At 37.9% G+C, this 22,427-nt stretch overlaps 1 protein-coding gene across 1 annotated transcript; it reads left to right on the top strand.

Moving 5' to 3' along the window:
- The first annotated feature begins 460 nt into the window (after positions 1–460).
- Positions 461–20,930, top strand: LOC114212855 (uncharacterized). Its single transcript, XM_028107867.2, is given in 4 exon segments — positions 461–1,691; positions 14,149–15,037; positions 15,039–15,073; positions 20,863–20,930. Coding segments are annotated over 4 exon segments (2,223 nt in total).
- The last annotated feature ends 1,497 nt before the right edge of the window (positions 20,931–22,427 follow it).

Here is a 22,427-nt window from a genome sequence, read left to right as displayed (position 1 = left end):
TCTACCTGGTTACTTATAAAATATTTATGAATATTTTTATATTTAGTGTGGATTTAATCTTTCTGCTGGTCACTTCAACTCACCTTCAGTCTCCTTTGCTAGCATACTTCCTCTGTCCTTCCTGAAATGATTTTTTGATCTGCTTCTGCTCTTCACAGAGCGTTGTGGTGGATTGGCGCTGGTGCCATGTGGAACTTTGACACTGAGTTCATCAACTCTTTTTCCATTGCTCCCTTGCTCACTTCTTTTAGGTCTATTTCTTCTTCTGTCTTTGAGTTTTAAGGTCATATTCTACATTTCAAAGCTAATTGCACTTATTATCAGATTTCTATCTATTTCTACTAAAATTAAGAGCTTTGTTTTTTATTTTTGTGTTTTGTTTTGTATTCTTCAGAGCTCAAGAGTGAAGTAACATCATTTACACTTGGGCTTTTTTTCAGACTTTGATATTAGACCCAAGATGAAAGAATTAACACCATGGAAGAGCATTTCTGAACAAGTGATACTCCATAACATGATTGTATACTCAACTTTTGAAGACTGGAGACTTGAAGATGAGATAAATCACCAGGAAAACCAAGACAAGCGTTTGAATCAAGTTGCATTCATTAACAATAAGCCACTAACTGAGGAGATAGATCATGAATGTAACAATGTACTTGGGAAAGGAATTCATCGGAACAGAACATCTAATGAACACATTGGAGCCTTCATGCAGAAGTCACACCTCTTTGTACAACCAAAAATTCTAACCAGTGAGAAATCATATAAATGTATTCAGTGTGGGAAAGCTTTCAGTGGAAAGTCAGGACTCATTGTACATCAGAGAATTCATACTGGGGAGAAACCATACAAATGTAAAGAATGTGGAAAAACCTTTATTCAGAAGTCACAACTCACTGTACATCAGAGAACTCATACAGGAGAGAAACCCTATAAATGTAGTGAATGTGGGAAAGCATTCATCCAGAAGTCAAACCTCATTATTCATCAGAGGATTCACACAGGGGAAAAACCCTATGAATGCAATGAATGTGGGAAAGCTTTCATCAAGAAGTCAACGCTTGGTGTTCATCAAAGAGCTCATACTGGGGAGAAACCATATGAATGCAGTGACTGTGGAAAAGCCTTCATCTGGCGGTCACAGCTCGTTGTACATCAGAGAATTCATACTGGGGAGAAACCCCATGGATGTAAAGAGTGTGGAAAAGCCTTCAACAGGAAGTCAGAACTAAGTGTACATCACAGAATTCACACTGGAGAGAAACCCTTTGAGTGTAATGAATGTAAAAAAGCCTTCATTCAAAAGTCAGATCTCATTGTACATCAGAGAACTCACACTGGGGACAAAAGGTATCAATGCTGTGATTGTGGGAAAGCGTTTATCCGGAGCTCACAGTTCATTGAACATCAGAGAATTCATACTGGGGAGAAACCCTATGAATGCAGTGAATGCAGAAAAGCTTTTATCCAGAAATCACAACTCACTGTTCATCAAAGAATCCATACTGGGATGAAGCCGTATGAATGCATTGAGTGTGGAAAAGCCTTTAGTAAGAAGTCACACCTCACTGTACATCATAGAATACACACTGGAGAAAAACCCTATGACTGTAGTAATTGTAGAAAAGCTTTCAGCAAGAAATCTACTCTCATTGTTCATCAGAGAATTCATATGGAACAGAAACCCTTTTAATGGAATGAGAAAACTTTAATTAAATGATTAAAATTTCATCACACATCATAGAATTCATAAAGTCTAAAAACTCTATGAATGTACTAAACATGGGAAGCCTTCAACAGTAGCTCCTAAACTATTAAGCACCAGAAAATTCATACTGAGAAGCAAGTTTGAAAAATCATGTATCCAAAAAATTATATTGGACATCTTGGTCCAGGCCTAATAGTAAAAGTTTTTTAAGTATGTAGAAAAATCTCAACCATATGTGATTAGCTTGATCACTTGTGGTACAAATTTTTTAAATGACTGAGCTACCTAGGCATTCCAAGGTACAAATTTTTTAAATGAGTGAGTACAGTTGATCATTGAACAACGTAGATTAGGGTCCCCCTGTGCAGTTGAAAATTCATGTATAACTTTTAACTCTCCAAAAACTTAACTACTAATAGTCTATTATTGACTGGAAGCCTTACTGGTAACATGAACTGTCAGTCAACACATATTTTTATGTAATATGTATGGCATACTGTATTCTTACAATTAAATGAGCTAGAGAAAAGATGTTATTAAGAAAGTCATAAGGAAGAAAAAATACATTTATAGTACTGTACTATATTAATAAAAAAAAATATCCATGGACCTGCACAGTTAAAACCTGTGTTGTTCAAGGGTCAACTGCAAATTGATTAATCAGGACAACAAAGTGACTACTATATGTGATCATTCTACAAGTGATGTAGAAATAGCATTCATAACCTAAATTATCTGTCATTTGGAAGTGAATATGGATATTTGCACCTGCCTTTCTGCACTAAATGACACCATTTTCCCCACATCTTAAAAAACATAAAAGGATAAATTGTAACTAAATAATAGATCTTCCCCCACTCTTTCTTAAGGTATATAGAATTAAGAGAAGATGAAGCCAATGCATTTATAGAGACATCAAAAGTTAGTGGTAGAGGGGTGCCTGGGTGGCTCAGTTGGTTAAGTGTCTGACTCTTGATTTCAGAACAGGTCATAATCTGAGTCATGGGATCAAGCCTCACATTGGGCTCCATGCTCAGCAGGGAGTCTGCTTGAAAGTCTCTCCATCTCCCTCTGCCCCTCCCCCTGTACACTCTCTCTCTCCCTCTCAAATAAATCGTAAAAAAAAAAAGGGGTAGACTTTTAAAAAATATCACTTGGTGTAAAGCATACAGTTAAGAGGCAACAGGCAAAGCAGGCAGTGATGTGGCTGTAAGCAATGTTGGCATATTCGACACGTGATAAAAATAGTTCTACACAAAGAAATTCCTGTTCCTAGTCCTGTTTCAACTCATAGTACTTACATGAGTACTGCTATGCATAGCTTGGGATCTCTATATCCTTGTGATTATCAGAATTGAGTTTTTTAAAGCTTCCTTTATTGGATATTTCTGCCACACACACATTCTGCTAAGCACTTTGACATGTACTTTCTTACTTAATCCTTAGAGCAAATATATGAAACTGAGATTATTACCATTTTATAGATGAGGCAAATGGAGCCCAGAGAGGTTCCCTGGTTCAGCTAAACTCATGTGCCTGGTAAGTGGAGGGCTGAGATTCAGATCAGCCTCTTAGCCTCCACAGGATTCTGTCCCACTCGAGACAAGCAGGACTGAATGTAATGTCACTTCAGCTCCAGACAGAATTGAATTGAATTTGACTGGACATCATATGGTATTCTGTATCCTGTCCCTACATTATATTAAATCAATTAACAAGAAACATGCATTTCAAAGGAGGTATTAAGTTTTAGTTTCTTACATGTAGAAGCTCTTGGAGGTGTATTTTGAGATATTGGTTCAGGGATACCTGTTTTGCTGCCCTATACATTTTTTTTGTGATCAGTCTGAACATAGAAATTATACTATTATTTTATAATTTGTTTGAAAAAATTAAGTGTTTTGTTGAGTTGTCATTTTATCATCACAAATAACTTTTCTTACAAATTCTTACAAATTATTATCCAGGGCATCCTTTCCTTTTCAAGCACAATAACTTAACCTTATGTAAGTTGTAAATATTCATCGTGAAGCAATATTAGGAAAAGAGGGATTGATAGCAAAAAACCTTTTCAGTCTTTCCTTGAAATGAAGGTAAAGCTGATACACCATATTGAGCTTGATCCTAAATTTTTTTTAAGATTTTATTTATTAGAGAGAGAGGGAACACAAGCAGCGGGAGTGGGAGAGGGAGAGGGAGAAGCAGGCTTCCCGTGGAGCAGGGAGCCCAATGCGGGGCTCAATCCCAGGACCCTGGGATCATGACCTGAGCCGAAGGCAGACACTTAACGACTGAGCCACCCAGGCGCCCCTTGATCCTGAATTTTTAATCAAACATTTTTTCTTAGATTTTCAATTAAAAATGTTTTAAAATTTATTTATTTTTTAAAGATTTTATTTATTTATTAGAGAGAGAGAATGAGAGATAGAGAGCACAAGAGGGAAGAGGGTCAGAGGGAGAAGCAGACTCCCCGCCGAGCAGGGAGCCCGATGTGGGACTCGATCCCGGGACTCCAGGATCATGACCTGAGCCGAAGGCAGTCGCTTAACCAACTGAGCCACCCAGGCGCCCAAAAAATGTTTTAAAATTTAAAACTGAACAGCAGCCATGATTTTCACTGTAAATCTTAACTTTAAAATAATTCATTTTATTTTTTAAAGATTTTATTTAGAGAGTGAATGTGAGCTGGGGTAGGGGCAGAGGGCGAGGGAAAGAGAATCTCGAGCAGACTCTGTGCTGAGTGTGGAGCCCAATGTGGGGCTTGATCTCATGACCCTGAGACCCAAGCCAAAATAAAAAAAGGGACACTTAACCAACTTAGCTACCCAGGCACCCCACAAATAGTAATTTTAAACTAAATAGTGAATTGCAGTCATGTAATTCTTTTATTAGTCATTTTAAAAGTCACTTTTGAAGATAAATATTGAGCTGTTATGTAAATGTAGGACATTCATTTTCTAAACATATCAGAAACTAAACTATTAATGTGTATCTTGCCTTCAATGTTATCATCTTGGAAACTATGTGATAATACCACTTGTGCAGCCAATAATTTGTGGAATTCCTGTCTATTAGAATTTCTTTCAGATCCAGTTTGCCTGTCAGGCCCCATATGAAACTATGTAATATTTTCAGAGAGCCTTCCGTAATTAGAATTCATTGTTTTTCTCGCCCTTATCCTTCCTATCATCCCATTAATTCTGTGCATGACTTCAGGAAGAGGAAAGCTTGTGCCCCTTCTATAGTCATTTCAAGTCTCAGGTGCTTAGAAGATTCAATATCTCTATTTTCAATGTTTTGCCTTCTATTTAGTGGTTTCTTATACATAGCTGGTATCGCCATTAACATAAGATAGGTAGGAAATTCTTAGTGTTTTTTTTTTTAAAGATGTTATTTATTTTGAGAGAGAGCATGAGTAGGCAGAGGAGTGGGGGGTGGAGCAGAAGGACAGGGACAAGCAGACTCTGCGCTGAGTGTGGAGCCCGACGCGGGGCTTGATCCCACGACCCTGAGATCATGACCTGAGCTGAAATCAAGAGTCGGGTGTTCAACTGACTGAGCCACCAGGTGCCCCCCAGGTTTTTTTTTTAACTTGCCTCCTAATATGTTGTCATCTGAGCCTATTTACTTGTATTCTCTTTAAAAGGATACTTCATATTACCACCTTTCTACTTAAGTAGTATTACTAATAGATATTTCTTGGGTACTATGAATTAATTAGGTACTAGTCTCCTTAAACAACTGGAATTTAAGAGATTACACAAGATACCATGACTCATATCTAAGGACTCTGAAACATTATGCTATAGGTAAACAGATATTTTGGAGTTTTCAGGCAGAGTTAAAAGTTGAAACAAGTGGAACTACCCTAGTAATTCTGAAAATATGGTTTTAAATAGTTTGAAAATTAAATAATTAAAATGTTAACATGCTTGCTATTTTTTTTAAGATTTTATTTATTTGAGAGAGAGAGAATGAGAGACAGAGAATAAGAGGGAAGAGGGTCAGAGGGAGAAGCAGACTCCCTGGTGAGCAGGGAGCCCAATGTGGGACTCGATCCCGGGACTCCAGGATCATGACCTGAGCCGAAGGCAGTCACTTAACCAACTGAGCCACCCAGGCGCCCCAACATGCTTGCTATTGAGATGTTAATGTTTACTTAAAGTTTTATATGCTGATGGTCACACAAATGCTTAGGTATTATGTTTATTTCAACTTCAAGTTATCACAGTTACACTTAAACACTTCACAGTTTACCCTATTTTGGACATTCTTAGAGTATAACAGAACAAAATGGCATTATGTAAATATGAGTGGGTAGATGGGAAAGAGGCACACCATGGAATTTTTTCTGAAAAGGTGGAGAAAACTGAATTTCCATTTGTTAGCCTAGGTAGAGATGAGTCACAAGAGAAATTAGAAAATGTTTAGATAATATTGAATGAAAATACAATATGTCAGAATTGAGGAGATAGATTATGAATGGAACAATGTGCTGGGAAAAGGAATTCATCCGAACAGAACATCTAATAAACACATCAGAGTCTTCATGCAGAAGTCACACCTCTTTGTACAACCGAAATTTTAACCAGTGAGAAATCATATAAATATATTCAGTGTGGGAGAGCCTTCAGTGGAAGTCAGGACTCATTGTGTGTGTGGGTATTGGGGATGTCACTAGACCAGAGCTTAGAATAAAATTTATAATTTTAAATGATTTATTAGAAAAGAAGAAATGTGTAAAATCAATTATTTAAGCTTCCATCTTATGAAGGTAGAAAGATATGAGCAAATTATACCCCAAAATAAGTAGGAAGATATACGTAATAAATGGAAGAGCACAAATCAATGAACTAGAACAGGGATCGGACTACAGGCCAAACCTGGCTAGTGGCCTGTTCCCATACAGGCCTTAAACTAAGATTCATTTTTACATTTTTAACAAGTTATAAAACGCACAAACCAAACAGAAAGAAAAGAAAAAAGAATAAAACAGAGACTATGCAACAGAAATCATAGGTGGACCACAAAACCTAAAATATCCACTATCTGGCCCTTTACAGAAAATGTTCGCCAATTCCTAAACCAGAGCATATACAAACAAAAATCATTGAGAACAAAAGGTGATTCATTGAAATAATCAATATAATTGGTAAATCTTTGGATAGACTGATCAAGAGAAATAGAAGACAAATTACTAGTAGGAATAAAGGAGGTGGCACCACTATTTTAGAGTCAAAAAGAAGATAGAGTTAATAATAACTTTTATTTCGAAAATTTGACAACTTAGGTAAAATGGAAGATCTCCTTGAAATCATGTTACCAAAACTGAGTAAAGAAGAATTAGAATGCACAAATAGCCCTATACTGATTAAAGATATTGAATTTGTAATTTAAAATCTTCTCTGAAAGAAAATTACAGGTCTAGAGGCTTCACTGGGGCATTCTATCAATGTTTAAGGAAGAAATAATACTAATTCTACAAAAACTTTAGAAAGTAGAGGAGAATTAACATTTTCCAACTCATTATATTGGATCAGTATTACCCTGAAACCAAAACCAGATGAAGACATTATGAGTAAAGAAAATTATAAGCTGAGGGGCTCAGTTGGTTTGGCAACTGCCTTTGGCTCAGGTCATGATCCTGGAGTCCTGGGATCGAGTCCTGCATCGGGCTCCCTGCTTGGCGGGAAGTCTGCTTCTCCCTCTGACCCTCCCCCATCTCATGCTCTCTCTCTCTCTCATTCTCTCTCTCTAATAAATAAATAAAATCTTTAAAAAAATTATAAGCTGATATCCCTGATAACTGTAGATGTGAAAATTGCTTTAAAATTAATGTTTTTGAGGGGCACCTTGGTGGCTCAGTCGGTTAAGCATCTGACTCTCAACTCAGGTCTTGATCTCAGAGTCATGAGTTCAGGCCCCAGGTTGTGAGTTCATGCCCAGCATGGAGCCTACCTTAAGAAAATATTTTGAATCCAGCAGTACATAAAAAGTGAAATATGTCCTGACCAATTGGAGTGTATTCCAAGAATGCAATATTTTATTTAAATATCTGATTATCCATCCATGTAATTCACCAAATTTTTTTTTGATGAGGGGAAAAACATCATTTCCATAGATGCAGAAAAAGCATTTGACAAAATTCAACATCCATTTGTGATGAAAACTCTCAACAAATGAACAACAGATGGTAACTTCTCTACTTCAACCAGTTTCATGGTTACTTCTTTCTACATAAGATTAGAAACCAATAAAAAATATCTGTCCTCATTTTTTTTTAAAGATTTTATTTATTTATTTGACAGAGAGAGACACAGTGAGAGAGGGAACACAAGCAGGGGAGCAGGAGAAGCAGGCTTCCCGTGGAGCAGGGAGCCCGATGCGGGGCTTGATCCCAGGACCCTGGTATCATGACCTGAGCTGAAGGCAGATGCTTAACTGACTGAGCCATCCAGGTGCCCCGTCCTCATTTTTTAAAAAGATATTTATTTATTCCGGAAAGAGAGTGAGAGCAGGGGAGGGGGGGGAGGAGCAGAGGGAGAGGGACAGACTCCACACTGAATGTGGAGTCCAACTGAGGGCTCAATCCCAGGACACCAAGATCATGACCTGAGCTGAAACCAAGAGTCAGATGCTTAACTGACTGAGCTACCCAGGCACCCCCTCATTTTTATTCAACAATGTAATAGAAGTTCTGGCCAATGTAATAAGCAAAGGGAAAAAAAAAGAAAGCATACAAATTAGGAAGGATGAAGTAAAATTTTCTTTTATTCGTAACAACCTGATCTTATACATTTAAAATCCTAAGGAATCTACAAAGGTTAAACCTTTTTTTTAAAGATTTAAGCTTTTATTTATTTATTTGAGAGAGAGAGGGGGAGAACACAAGCAGAGGGACAAGCAGACTCCCTGCTGAGTGTAGAGCCAGACACGGGGCTCGATCCCAGGACCCTGAGATCATGACCTGAGCCGAAGGCAGCCGCTTAACAGCTGAGCCACCCAGGCGCCCCCAACTGATTTTTTTTAAATTAACATTTTGTTTGAAAATAATTTTAGATTTACAAAAGTTACAAAGATGGTAGAGTTCCCACATGCCCGCCACCTGGTTTCTTCTGATGTTCACATCTTACATTACCATTGTACATTTGTGAAAACTAGAAAACTAACATTTACATTAATATTAATCATATCCCAGTCTTTATTTGAATTCCACTATCCTTTTTATGTTCCAGAATTCAACACAGGGATTTCATGTAGGATTTAGTCATTATGTCTCCTTTGTCTCTTCTGGCCTGCAACTATTGACAGGTTAGCTAAATTACTTCATAGCATTGCCTCCTTGGCATCCATTTTGTGTGGCTAAGTGGCCTGGAGGGGACTTGAACTGACATTGGCCCCTCCCTCCTGTGCATGCCTCCCTCAGATAACAGCCTGCAGAGTCACAAGTAAGTAGTCTTTGTGGTAAACAGTCTCTCCTGGGACTGTGCGTCCTTCCCTTATGGGCCCCTTAGATAAGACCCCTGCAAAACTTACCAAAACCTCATTCTTCTTAGTTTGAATTGACCAATCTCGCCTTAGCCCAAGGATCCCAAAGCACTAGACCCTCAAGCCCTAGAAAAGCCCTATGCTCCAACTCTTGCTGCTCACTCTTTGCCTGTCCCCTGCCTTAACCTCCCCATGTGTGTCCTTGAGTGCCATGTACCTCCTCCAGGACCTGTGAGTCAGTGTAAGTATTGTCCTAAGTGTAAGGACAGCATGATATTGACCAAGCATAAAACTAGATCACTTTCCCTTGCAGTCTTTGTTGAACTTTGCCTTGACATCAGACACCCCAGGACCATACTTAACAAATGTTAACAAAAACCACACAACTGACCTTCTTACTCTTTCCTGTTTTTCATGATCTTGTCCTTTTTGAGGAGTACTTTTCAGGTTTTTTTGTAAAATGGCCCTCAGTTTAAAAAAAAATGTAGCCATTCTAGGAGATGTGTAGTAGTATTACTTTGTGGTTTTAATTTGCATTTCCCTAAAATCTAATGATGCTGAGCATCTTTATGTGTGCTTATTGGCAATTTGTTTATCTACGTTGGTGATTTTCCAAATCTTGTACTCATTTTAAAAAAATCAAATCATTAATCTTTTTATTATGGAGTGATAATTCCTTTTGTGTTCTAGATAGAAGTTTTATCAGATATATTTTGCAAATGTTTTCTCCCTATCTGTGGTTTCTCTTTTCAATTTCTAAGCAGTCTCTTCAGAGGAGGAAAGCTTTTAATTTTGAGAAGTCCAGTTTATCAACCTTTCCTTTTATGGTTTGCGCTTTTTGTGTTCAAGAAATCTTTGCCTAAATTAAACTCACAAAGATTTTTTCCCTTTGTTTTCTTCTAGAGATTTTTGTAGTTTTAGCTCCCACATCTATGTTTAAGAGCCCTATTCAGTTAATTTTAATATATTTGTGAATTAAAACTGAGGTACATATTTTTTTGCATAGGGATATGCAATTGATTAGCACCATTTTCCAAAAAAAGATTATCGTTTTCTATTGAATCACCTTAATACCTGTCAGAAATCAAGTATGTATATTTTTTTACTTTCTCTTTTTTTCACTGATATTTACATCTGTTCTTACCACATTGTATTTATTCTTTAGTTTTCTGTTGTGTTGAAATAAACCTTATTCTTCTTTTTTCAGGATTGTTATGCATATTCTAGACCCTTTGCATTTTTACATCATTTTAGAATCAGCTTGTCAATTTCTACAAAGAAACCTGAAGAGATCTGATTTAGATTTAATTGAACCTATAAATCAATTTGGAGATAACCATCTCAGCAATTTGAATCTTCCTTTCCATAAGCATGATATATCCCCTCTATTTATTTGGTCTTTAATTTCTCTGTGTAATGTTTTGTAGTATTGAACATGCAAGTCTTACCCATACTGTGTTAAATTTTCTTTAATAATTTCATATGTTTAGGGGCGCCTGGGTGGCTCAGTTGGTTGGGCGACTGCCTTCGGCTCGGGTCGTGGTCCTGGAGTTCCAGGATCGAGTCCCGTATGGGGCTCCCTGCTTGGCAGGGAGTCTGCTTCTCCCTCTGACCCTCTTCCCTCTGGTGCTCTCTATCTCTCATTCTCTCTCTCTCAAATAAATAAATAAAATCTTTAAAAAAATAATTTCATATGTTTAGGATATATTGTAAAAAAAATAAAAATAGGGCGCCTGGGTGGCTCAGGTCATGATCCCGGGGTCCTGGGATCGAGTCCTGCATCGGGCTCCCTGCTCCTTGGGAGCCTGCTTCTCCCTCTGCACCCCGCATCTCTCATGAATAAATAAATAAAATCTTAAAAAAATAAAAATAAATCCAGTAAGTGAATTTAGCAAGGTTACAGAATAAAAGTAATACAGTAATTATATTTTATATACTAACAGTGAGAATTCTGGGGAGCCTGGGTGGCTCAGTTGGTTAAACGGCTGCCTTCAGCTTAGGTAAGGATCCTGGGGTCCTCTGTGGAGCCCCACCTCTGGTTCCCTGTACAGCGGGGAGTCTGCTTCTCCCGCTGCCCCTCCCCCTGCTCATGCCCTCACTCTCTCTCTCTCTCAAATAAATAATCTTGAAAAGAAAAAAAATGAGAATTTTGAGTTGAAATGGAAATAAAATACCATCACAAAGGGTCTAGAATATGCTAACAATCCTGAAAAAAGAAGCCCCAAGCCCCAACGAAGAATGGGGCTGATTGTGAGACTTATTTTTAGAATACTGTGTGTATACCACAGTATTAACGGTGATTATCACTTTGTTAAGGAATTCCATCTAGTTTGGGGTGTTTTTTTTTCCCCCGCCCTTTTTAGCTTGTTGAATAAAAGGTTATATTCCAGCTGAATCATCTATTAATATAATGAATAGGCATTCCTTTTATGTAAAGGTTAACGGAAAAATCTGCATCCCTTTGGATTCATATTTACCTATTGCGAAAGAAAAAGCTTTTCTTCGTCTCTTTTTTCTTTTTATTTGAATAAGAAAAGAAAGAAAAAAAAAAAGCTACCCCGCTCGCAAGCAGCGGTGAGAAGGAAAGGCAACTCCGGAGCAGGTAGGAGACACTGCACCCGGGCGCCCGTCCTTTGCAGAGCATGTTGGGTAATGTAGTTCTAGGCGGCCGCGTGCGCAGGCGCACTTCCTGGCTTGCGGGGTAAGGGGGGCGCTGGATAGCCGGAGGGTGTTCATTTCTCCTTGGAGCTGGTGACATTGTTCTTTCCCTGACGCCTGCATCCGAGTGGTAGCCGGGGAGGGACCTTCGCTCAGGACTCCTCACGACCCCAGGGGGTGGGGCGGGGGCGCGAGGGGCTTGGATAGCGCGTCCCGGCTCCGGGGCGGGGGCGGAAGAAAGGCGGAGAATTGGAGGTCCGGGTTCGGGTCCAAGTTCAGCGCGAAGCGGTCACCTGGACTCCGCATCTTCACCTGACTCATAAGGGGCTGACCCTACTCTAGTATGATCTCATCTATGTATATCCGCACTGACTCTTTCCAAGTAAGATCACATTCTGAGGTACTGGGGGTTAGGACTTCAGCATATTTGCCGGGAAAGAGGGGTACCTTCAACTCATAAGAGCTGGCATCTTTAAGGTATTGAGTCTCTTCCAGAAGAGACTCCAGAAACATGCGTTTTCAGTTGATTCTCTTTAACTGCTGAGAAGTGAGTGAGCAGAGTGTTGCTATTTTGAAGTTACCATGCCTGTTTCTTACACTGCTTTTAAGATTTTTTTTTCTTTTTTGTCCCTGAGTTTCAGAAGTTTGACTATGATATCCTTGGATGTGCTTTTCTTTGTATTTAGTGTGCTTATGGCTTGGGACTTCTTGAATCTGTGAGTCCTCAATTGGGAAAATCTTCCATCCTTATTCCTTCACATATTGCAATGTTCTCATTTTCTCCTCTTGTTTTGCTTCTTTTACTCTCAACAGATATATAGTGGTGCCAAATAATGTACTTTTAGCCACTTTTTAAATGTAGAACCATGAACCATCTTTGAACAACTTGCTAGCCCTCCATTTTGTTATTTTCAGTTCTTAGCTTTACAGTTTCTGTCATAAATAGTTGCATAAGTGATCCTTTAGTGAGTAGGTATTTGATGTGTTAGGAACCAGTGGCATAGGAGGATGTGCCAGTGAACTTTACCTTGTAGTAATGAAAAGAACCAGATCATTATCAGACACTGTAAGGGATGTGATGACAATTGTAGGAACCTTGTCTCTTTACATAACTAAGGTTTTGTAATTACTACAGATTATAGTGACTTTCCCCACAAATGTCAAAATATGTTTTATAAGTGCTTATCTGAGACTGGACTTTGAGTTTTGGGACCAGAGATTTTTTACTTTATTTGTGCATTGAGTTAAGATATTTCTTTTAGTACTAAACAGGTGATACAACTTTTCTTCAAAACACTGTAAACGGATAGATTTATTTTGCTACCTTAGCATCAACATTCCTAACAGGCATCTTCATCTAAAATGTTTCATATTTATCATGTTACCACTACGACAGAAAACTTTAGTTTTCTTATCTCTTATTATAGCATTGAATTTCTGTTTGTCAGAGTTTTTATTAACCAGTCACATTTCATTTTTCCTGTCTTATTTTTTTACCTCTGCTTTCCAAAGACATTCATTTGAATTAGTGTCATTGACTTTTTGTCATGTCATGTACTTTTCTGTATCTTTATTTTTTTATTATGCTATGCATTTTGTCTCAATGCTTCCATTTCTTTCACTCTACCTATCTGTATTAATCCTTCTCTTCTTTAAACTTCGATATTAACAGGACCTATATGTATAATCATTTGTTTCATCATAGCACTGGTTCATTTTTATTTTTATTATATTTTTTCTGTTATTGATGAGTGAGTTTTATTTTTTCCTTTTATATTCCAGAGGGAAGAGATATTGTCTTCTCCTTAATCTTGGATACTATATCCAAAGTCAGAACATCAACTCCATAGCAGAAAGCTTCTGAAAAAGAATAGTGTCATGGCATGATGTTAGATAGTTTTCTAAATGATGGTTCCTAAAACTTTGCATCAGAAGAATTGGAATTTGATAACCAACTTGAGAAACACTAGTAAAATCGAATTACAAGGACACTCAATTAAAGAGGAAAATCATTAACATAATAATTTTGAGGAAACATTTAACCTGAGCTCAACTCTTTTTAAACAACAGAGAGTTTCTAAAGACAATTATGACATAAATTATAGAAGCTTAAAGCATAGTTCTGTGTCAGTTGATTTTTTTAAAAGGCAACTCATAAATGGAAAGTAATTTATTAGATATGAGCAAGGATGCATTTTTATCTCAAACTGTACTTATTCTGGAAACAATTTAAATGTAAAGCTATAGTTCAGTACTAATGGAACCTAAGAAAATTTATATGAAAGAGAAGCACGAATGTAAATTATGTGGTAAATCCTTCAGCCGGAATGCTAATCTTATTCAGCATCAAAGAATACACACTGGAGAGAAAGCTTATGAATGCAATGAATGTGGAAAAGCTTTTAGTCAGAGCCCTAATCTTATTCAACATCAAAGAGTCCATACTGGGGAGAAACCTTATGAGTGTAATGAATGTGAAAAAACCTTTAGTCATAGGTCATCCCTTAGAAATCATGAGAGAATTCATACTGGAGAAAAACCCTATCCTTGTGATGAATGTGAGAAGGCTTTCAGCCATATTTCAGCCCTTACTCAGCATCACAGAATTCATACTGGAAAGAAACCATATGCATGTATTGAATGTGGGAAAACCTTCAGCCGGAGCACACATCTTATTGAACATCAGGGAATTCATTCTGGGGAGAAATTGTACCAGTGTAAGGAATGTCGGAAAGTTTTTTGCCATAGCATATCACTAATCCGACATCAGAGAACTCACACAGGAGAAAAGCCCTATAAATGTAATGAATGTGGAAAAGCCTTCAGTCATACTCCAGCCTTCATTCAACATCACAGAATTCATACTGGAGAGAAACCCTATGAATGTAATGAATGTGGAAAGGCCTTCAATCGGAGTGCACATCTTACTGAACACCAGAGAACTCATACTGGAGAGAAACCTTATGTTTGTAAGGAATGTGGAAAAACCTTCAGCCAAAGTACACACCTTACTGAACATCTAAAAATTCATTCTGGTGAGAAACCCTATCGATGTAATCTGTGTCAAAAACTATTTTGCTATAGAACATCACTAATTCGACATCAGAGAACTCATACAAGAGAGAAACCCTACCAGCGTGATGAATGTGGGAAATCTTTCAGCTTAAGCCCAGCTCTTACTAAACAAGCAAACACACACAGGGGAGAAACATCAATGTAATAAATGTAGTGACGTTTTCTGTCATAGTACATCTTTAATTCATCATCAAAGAACTCATTTTAGAAATGAAATCCTATCAGAGTAATGAATGTGGGGAAGCCTGCAGCCATAGGTCATCACTTATACCTCAACACTCAGTGGTAACAAACTCTAGGATTGCTAATGAAAGAAAAACTTTAGGCAAAATGCTCATTTTGTTTGTACTGAGAAAAAGCATTGTTCTTGCAATTAATCCTGAAAATGTAATATCATTTAAATAAAAACTTATAATGGAATTATCCCCAAACTAGTTTGTTTTTAAAAACATATTTAGAATATTATTTTTAGAAATAATTTATTATAAATGTATATATTTGCTTATAATAAAAGGTTCCTCAGGTACACAAAAGTTTTAGTGGGATGATGAAAATTGTTTATATATCATCTTTTATCTTTTTAGTAATTCTCATGTTATTCTTCACTGTTAAAAAAACACCTTTATAGTGGATTTGAGTTTTTTAAATTAACAAGTTTGTCTAATAGCCATATAAGAGAATACTTTCCTCCACAGAGAAATATGCATTATTTTCCAATATTCATGGAATATTTTTTAATGGACTGTATATAGTTTTTTGCCAAAGTACATCATATATATATAGTCCATTTAAAAATATTCTATGAATACTGGAAAAAAATATATACATACATATATATAGTCCATTAAAATATATATACATATATTTCTATATATGTGTGTATATATATGGTCCATTAAAAATATGGCTACAAAGAAAATCTCAAAAAATTCTCCCCAAGGGAAATATTCAAGCCCTTCCCATTTTTTAAAAACCACAATAGGATAAAAGTAGACATGAAAAGTTAAAACAGCACCACAAAATTATTTAGAAATTACAGAATAATTTTGTGAGTAACTTTTGTGTTAAAGGATAAATCCAAACAGAAAAAAGACAGTTATTAGAAAATAATAAAATTAGAGCATAAATTAAATATTACATTACAAAAAAAGGAAATAGAATAATGATATAAACCAAAGAAAATAAAGGGAATGCATTAATAAATATAAAAGTACACATTAATGAAATAGGTACAAAAATATGTTTGATAAGCCAATAGACAAACTCTCGCAAGTAGGACAATGGGAAAAACGGAAAAAACAACATCTATACGAAAAGGAATGTAAATATAGATAAAAAGGGAAGTTAAATTTTCTAATTCAATGACTAACAAGTCAAATCTAGCAGTTTTGTAAAATCAATACTGAGATTTATCATAGGACTTCCAAACTAGTTCAAAAGTAGAAATTACATTAATAAAGAGAATATACTTAACAGATGATATAAAAATATTTGGCAAAGTTCTACAGGCATTGGTGTTTTTTAAATTAGGGATAAAAGGAAACTTACTTAAGTTGATAAAGGATATTTATCAGAAACCTATGTGAACATTATGAATAGCCAGAAGCATTCTTACCTGAGAGAGGAATGAGAAATGATGTTTGATGTCAATACTATTAGCATTGCTCTGAAAGTCCCAGATAATTTAATAAGAGAAAAAAATGAGCTAGTAATATTTGAAAGAACTGGCATCGTTTGAGATGGTATGTTTGGTGACTAGAAAATCTAACTAGTAGAACTAGTAAGGTGGAGATGTATAATCTATCAACAATGTGTAAGTAAAAAGCTATCTTAAGTAGAAAAATAGAAAATGTGGTGGAAAAAAGTGACAGTCACAATATTGACAAAAAATCTAAAAATACCAGGAATAAGAAAAAATCCAAGAGATGTTTATAGGATAAATCTTTCCAGAAGAACATAGAATAATGTAATAAATGAATAAACATATTTGGAAAAATAGTATGAAGATGTCGATTTGTTTCAAATTTATCTTTGATTTGTAAACTTAAATCAATAGAATTTTAAAAAAGAACAGTTTTATTGAGGTATATAATTATCACACTGAAAATTTCACTCTTTTTAAAGTACAATTCAGTGGTTGTTAGTATATTCAGAGTTGTGGTACCATCACCACTATCTAATTTCAGAATATTTTCATCACCCCAAAAAGAAACCCCATACCCATTAGCAGTAATTCCCTTCTCCCTCCAGCCTCTGGTCACCACTCATCTACTATCTTTTTGTGAATTTACTCTAGCCTTTTCATGTCAGTGCAATAACAGAATATGTGGCCTTTTGTGGCTGGCTTCTTTCACTTAGCATTAATATTTTCAAGGTCCATCCATGTTGTAACAAGTATCAGTACTTCATTTCTTGTTATGGTGGAATAAAATTCCATTTTATGGGTCTACCAGATTTTGTTTTCCATTCATCAGTTGATGGACATTTCAGTTGTTTCCACTTTTTGGTTATTGTGCATAATGTTGCCGTGAACACTCATGTATAAATTTTTGTGTGGATGTGTTTTCAGTTCTCTTGGGTATATACCTGGGAGTGATATTGTTGAGTCACAAGTTAACTCTATGTTTACCTTTTTGAGGAGATGTCAAATTTTCTAAAATAACTGCACCATTTTACAAGCCCACCAGCAACATGTGAGGGTTATTTTTCCACATCTTTATCACCACCTGTTTTCTCTGTAAGAGATATATGTATACTGTCATAAATATATCCACAAATATACAATAGGTATATTTTTCATAAATATTTTTATAAATACACAGGTGTATATTTTCTTTGGAGAAATGTCCGTTTGGATCCTTTGTCCATTTTAGATTATTGTCTCTCTATTGTTGAGTTGTAAGAGTTCTTTATACTGGATACTAAACCCTTATATATATAATTTGCAAATATTTTTTCCCATTCTGTGGGCTTTCTTTGAAGCTCTTTGAAGCAGAAAAGGTCTTAATTTTGATGTAGTCCAGCTTACCTATTTTTTTCTTTTATTGTTTGTCCCTTTGGTGTAACCCAAAGTTGAAGAGTTATGTATTCTCTTCCAAGAGTTTAATAGTTTTAGTGCTTACCGTTAGGTCTATGATCCATTTTGAGGTAACTGTTTTGTACCTGGTGTGAGGTAGGGGTCCACCATTATTCTTCTGCATGTGGATATTCAGTTATCCCAGCACCTTTGTTGAAAAGACTATTTCCCACATTTAACTGTCTCAGCATCCTTGTCATTCAATGGGATTTTAAAATAAAATTTAGCACACTAAATATAAGTATATTTGAATAACTAAAAGAATGTTAAAAATTAGGAACAACAAATGGGGCTTGCCCTCCAAGCAATTCAAACAATAGTCTGTAGGAAACAAAATAGTTGGTACAGTGCAGATGAGACCATCAGATCTGGAGAATAGAACACAGAAAAATATGAGAATTTAGTTTATGGTAACAGTAGCATCCTAAAATGGTAGGGAAAAAAATGGACTAGTCATTAAATGATATTGAGATGAATGGCTATTTATTTGGGAAAATAATTACCTCATAACATACACAAAATTAAATTCCAGAAGGGACTAAGTGAATGCCATTTTGTGATAGTTTTCCATGAGACAGGAGCTGGGCACACAAATCTGAAGTTTTCTTCAGATCCTTCCACAATCACAACTGGGTAAACTCAAATTTAAGAAGAGTTTTGAAAAAGTTTTATTACAACCACTGATAGAATTATGGCATGACTCTCTTCAAATCCTTACCAAAAAATAAATAAATAAATAAATAAAAAGGAAAAGGCAAACAACATTGCTTTAGGGGAAAAAAGATTGTAAAAGAATAAACCTAAAACATAGTAACAAGACTAAATGTAACCATTATAGCAGTGAAGGACCCTTTTTAAAGGTTACATCTTTTAGATTAGATTTACAGGAAGGAGAACAAACACTTATTGGTTGCTAAATTAAATAGTATAAGAAATTAAGGTGCTAAAGTTAACTGACTCATCCATGGTCACCCAGCACTTTAATAGATCGTTCAAATTCAGGCTTTCTATTTAATGCTGTGAAAGATTTGCTAAGTTGTATTTTTGGAGGAATTTCCCCATTTCATCAAAGAAGTTGAATTTCCAATTCTGAAATATTATTTCTACTTGCTCTGGTAGGAAGGCACCGGCATCCTTCTTTTCTAGATGACTCAGAAACTATAACCACTGTGTCTTTGTTAGTTTTATCTCTTGGACTGTATTGGAGCAATTTGAGGAGACATGGTCACCAGCAGAAGATAAATCAATACACTGCATTCCTCTTTGATTCTTGAAATATGATATACTTGCTTTTCTTTCATTTCCTAGAGTTTCTGGAACACTATGGTCGTCTGTTTTTATTTTTGTTTGTTTGTTTCCAGTTATATCTGAATCAGAGGTGTGCCCTGATAACCTTCCCTTCAGCATCCTCCTTTTGAGCACTGTTAAAATAACCTTCTAGACCCAACGTGGAGCCGCTCCTGGGGGCTCTGCAGCAAACCAAAATTTAGATAATGTTAGTGTCCCTGTAAATGCTCCACTTGACAGAAATGCAATATATTCCATCAGCCAATCCCCCAATGCCAAGCCAACTCTGGGCCTTCTTACCTGAAACAAGGTTGTCTATGTGGCCCCAGCCAATTAAATATTTTTTATTTGTCTCTTCCTTGTTCTTTATTCTATAAAAGCCTTTTGCTTTTTGCCTCATTTTGCAGTCCTCCAAAAGGATACTGGCTACTTGATGAAGTGTTAAAGCTTGTGTGTCTCACCTAAGTGGTCTTTTTAAATCAATTTTTTTTTGAAGATTTTATTTATTTGACAGAGAGAGACACAGCGAGAGAGGGAACACAAGCAGGGGGAGTGGGAGAGGGAGAAGCAGGCTTCCCGCTGAGCGGGGAGCCCGATGCGGGGCTCGATCCCATCTTATTCCTTCTCTCAAAGTGAAAATAGACCGGCTTGAAAAGATCCCTATTGGTAGAAACCACCACCCTGTGGGACTAGGGTTTAATTGAACTGTCCCAGTGCGCCCAGGCAGGAGCCCCCTCTAACCCACCAGCATGCCATGCGCCCACCCACCCCTGCCTCCAGAGAGGATGTGCCAGGCCAGCACCCCAACACTGAGGGGCACAAGGGGGCCAGAGAAGGGGAGCGGTGGAGCCCTGCAGGCAGCACCCGACCTCCTCTATTTATTTTGAGTTTACTTTGCCCTTCTACAAGCCTCATACAGCGAAACGTTAGGGCACTGATTTTTAGACTTCGTTTATAAAAAGAAAAGTATTTAAAACTACAAATTTTCTTCTAAACCCTGCATTAGCTGCATCCCACAGATTTTGATATGACGCGTCTTCATTGTCATTTAACTAGCCTGAACGTTTCCTAATTTTGTTGTGATTTCCTCTTTGACCCGGGCTCCGGCTGCCCATTCCCTGCTCCCTTGGGCGCCTGTGCCAAGCCCAGAATGACTTCATTTAAGCCCCGAGGCCTTAAAACCGGTCCCACCTAACTGCAATCCCGCCACCAGTGCTCGGAGGTCCCCGTGCGTGAACACCGGGGCACACGCGCTCAGGGGAGCCGAGCGCAGGCCCTCCTGCCGTTCTGCTCCGGTGGCCTCAGTCTCCCTTGGGTTGGGCACGTTCGCCCCGCCTCGCGTTCTCTTCTGGATCCCCATTTTCTTCCCGGCGCCCGCAGAGGTTTCTCGACTGGTCTCTTTGGCCCGCGTCCAGGGCTTGGCGAGAGCCCCGTGGGGGGAGAGGGATGGAAAAGAGCGGGTGGGGGGCTAACCTCGCTCTGGAAGTCTGGCGGACGACTGATTAGACCCCGGTGGGGTCGCGCTGGAAGCGGTGGCCTCACTCCGGCGTGCTTTGTCTCCGCCTAGCGGCCGCCAACCCCAACTACAACCTCCCAGGGCCGTGCCTTCTTGGCAACTGTGGATTGGCCCGGTGAAAAAAGATTTTGCCTCTCATTTTACCATGGAACCCCAGGGCCGGGGAGATTTCTGCTGGCTTAGCAGTGGGTAGGGAGTCAGAATTTAGACTGTAGGGCGTGTCAATTAGAATGGGAGACAACAGAAATTAATTAAATTCTCATCTCAAAAAGCCACTAAAATCACCAAGATAAAAAAAAGAAAGGGCAGAATAAAAATAAAAATAGATATTAGTGATGTGTAAAATAGGCAGTAGAACTAATATAAGTCAGAATCCTCATTCTTTGGAAAAAATGGAAAAAAATGGACAACCACTAGTTAAGTGGGTAGGGAGAAGAATACAAGACACTAGTGAAAATTGTCAAGGGGACTGGACTTCAGAAGCAGGGCTGGCTACCTAATTTGTGGGGCCCAGTGCAAAATGAAAACCCGGGAATCCTTGTTCAAAAAAACCCAGGAAAAATGTGCCCCGAAAGGTCCAACAATAGAAGAGCTTTTCCCCTTCTGCGGTCTTCATTGTCATTGATTAGCATAAATTTTCCTTTCCATCTTCCTATTGTGCAATGTCAGCTTTAAGTGCAATAAACAGCATTCAACACATATGTAGAATCACCAAAATTAAGCGAGTTGCTTTTGTAATTCATACATGCACATGAATTTCATTCTCCCAGAACAGTAGAAAAATGCCACACAAAACCAACTCACTTTTTATATCATTTCTTGACATGTGCACATTCCACCAACACTGTCTCCCTCCAGCTTCCTGATGAGTAAGGACCAAGAGGAAAAGGAACTCCATGTCGCGCTACCTTTTCTTTCCTGTCTTTGTCATAATTTTCAGCATCAGTAAATGCAGGGATCTAACTAGTGAAACAGGATAAGATGCGGTTCCTTGGTATCGTTTGTATTTCTTACACCACCACGGCCTTCTTGCTGAGATGGAAGCGAGTTTCTCGTCGGAACAGAAAGCTTGGCCTCTTTTTGGCGGTCAGCACCTGTACTTACTCAGCTGTACATAAAACACGCTTCACTTTTCTTGAGTCTCACTGAGTTCCTTCCTACACACTGTGGGTCCACGGCAATCCTCTGTTCATGGGACCTGGGGAACATCATAGGCAAATGAATAGCGAGGAATGGCAGACATACTTACTGTGTGACGATCCTCTGTCCGTGCACCTGTTCCATCGTCCCAGGGGGTTGCACTCCCGCGGAATGAGCCCAGCTCAGAAGCACGTGCCCCACACATTTGATTCGTCTGTTGGTTTACAGGTCAATCCCTGACGCCTGAGTGCTGAGCAGAGCATGGATCAACTACCCACCGAGCCAGGTGCACCGCGGGGCTGTGGGCTGTGGGCTGTGCGCCGGCTCCCAGGAGGGTGAGTCTCCAGCCGATCCAGGGCTACTTGCGTGGAGAGCACGAATATCAGGCTGGGCGCGCAGGCTTCCCGACAGGTGGCTGCGCTGACGGCTTTACCTTATTTGGTCCCTCTTAATATGATTTTACTGGAACTTCTTAG

Source organism: Eumetopias jubatus, unplaced genomic scaffold (genome assembly GCF_037043125.1).
Source record: "Eumetopias jubatus isolate StellerSeaLion01/CBP00866 unplaced genomic scaffold, mEumJub1_p1.0 scaffold_15, whole genome shotgun sequence".
Lineage (NCBI taxonomy): Eukaryota > Metazoa > Chordata > Mammalia > Carnivora > Otariidae > Eumetopias > Eumetopias jubatus.
The sequence above is the reverse complement of the archived record's forward strand: the minus strand, read 5'-3'. Positions and strand labels throughout refer to the sequence as shown.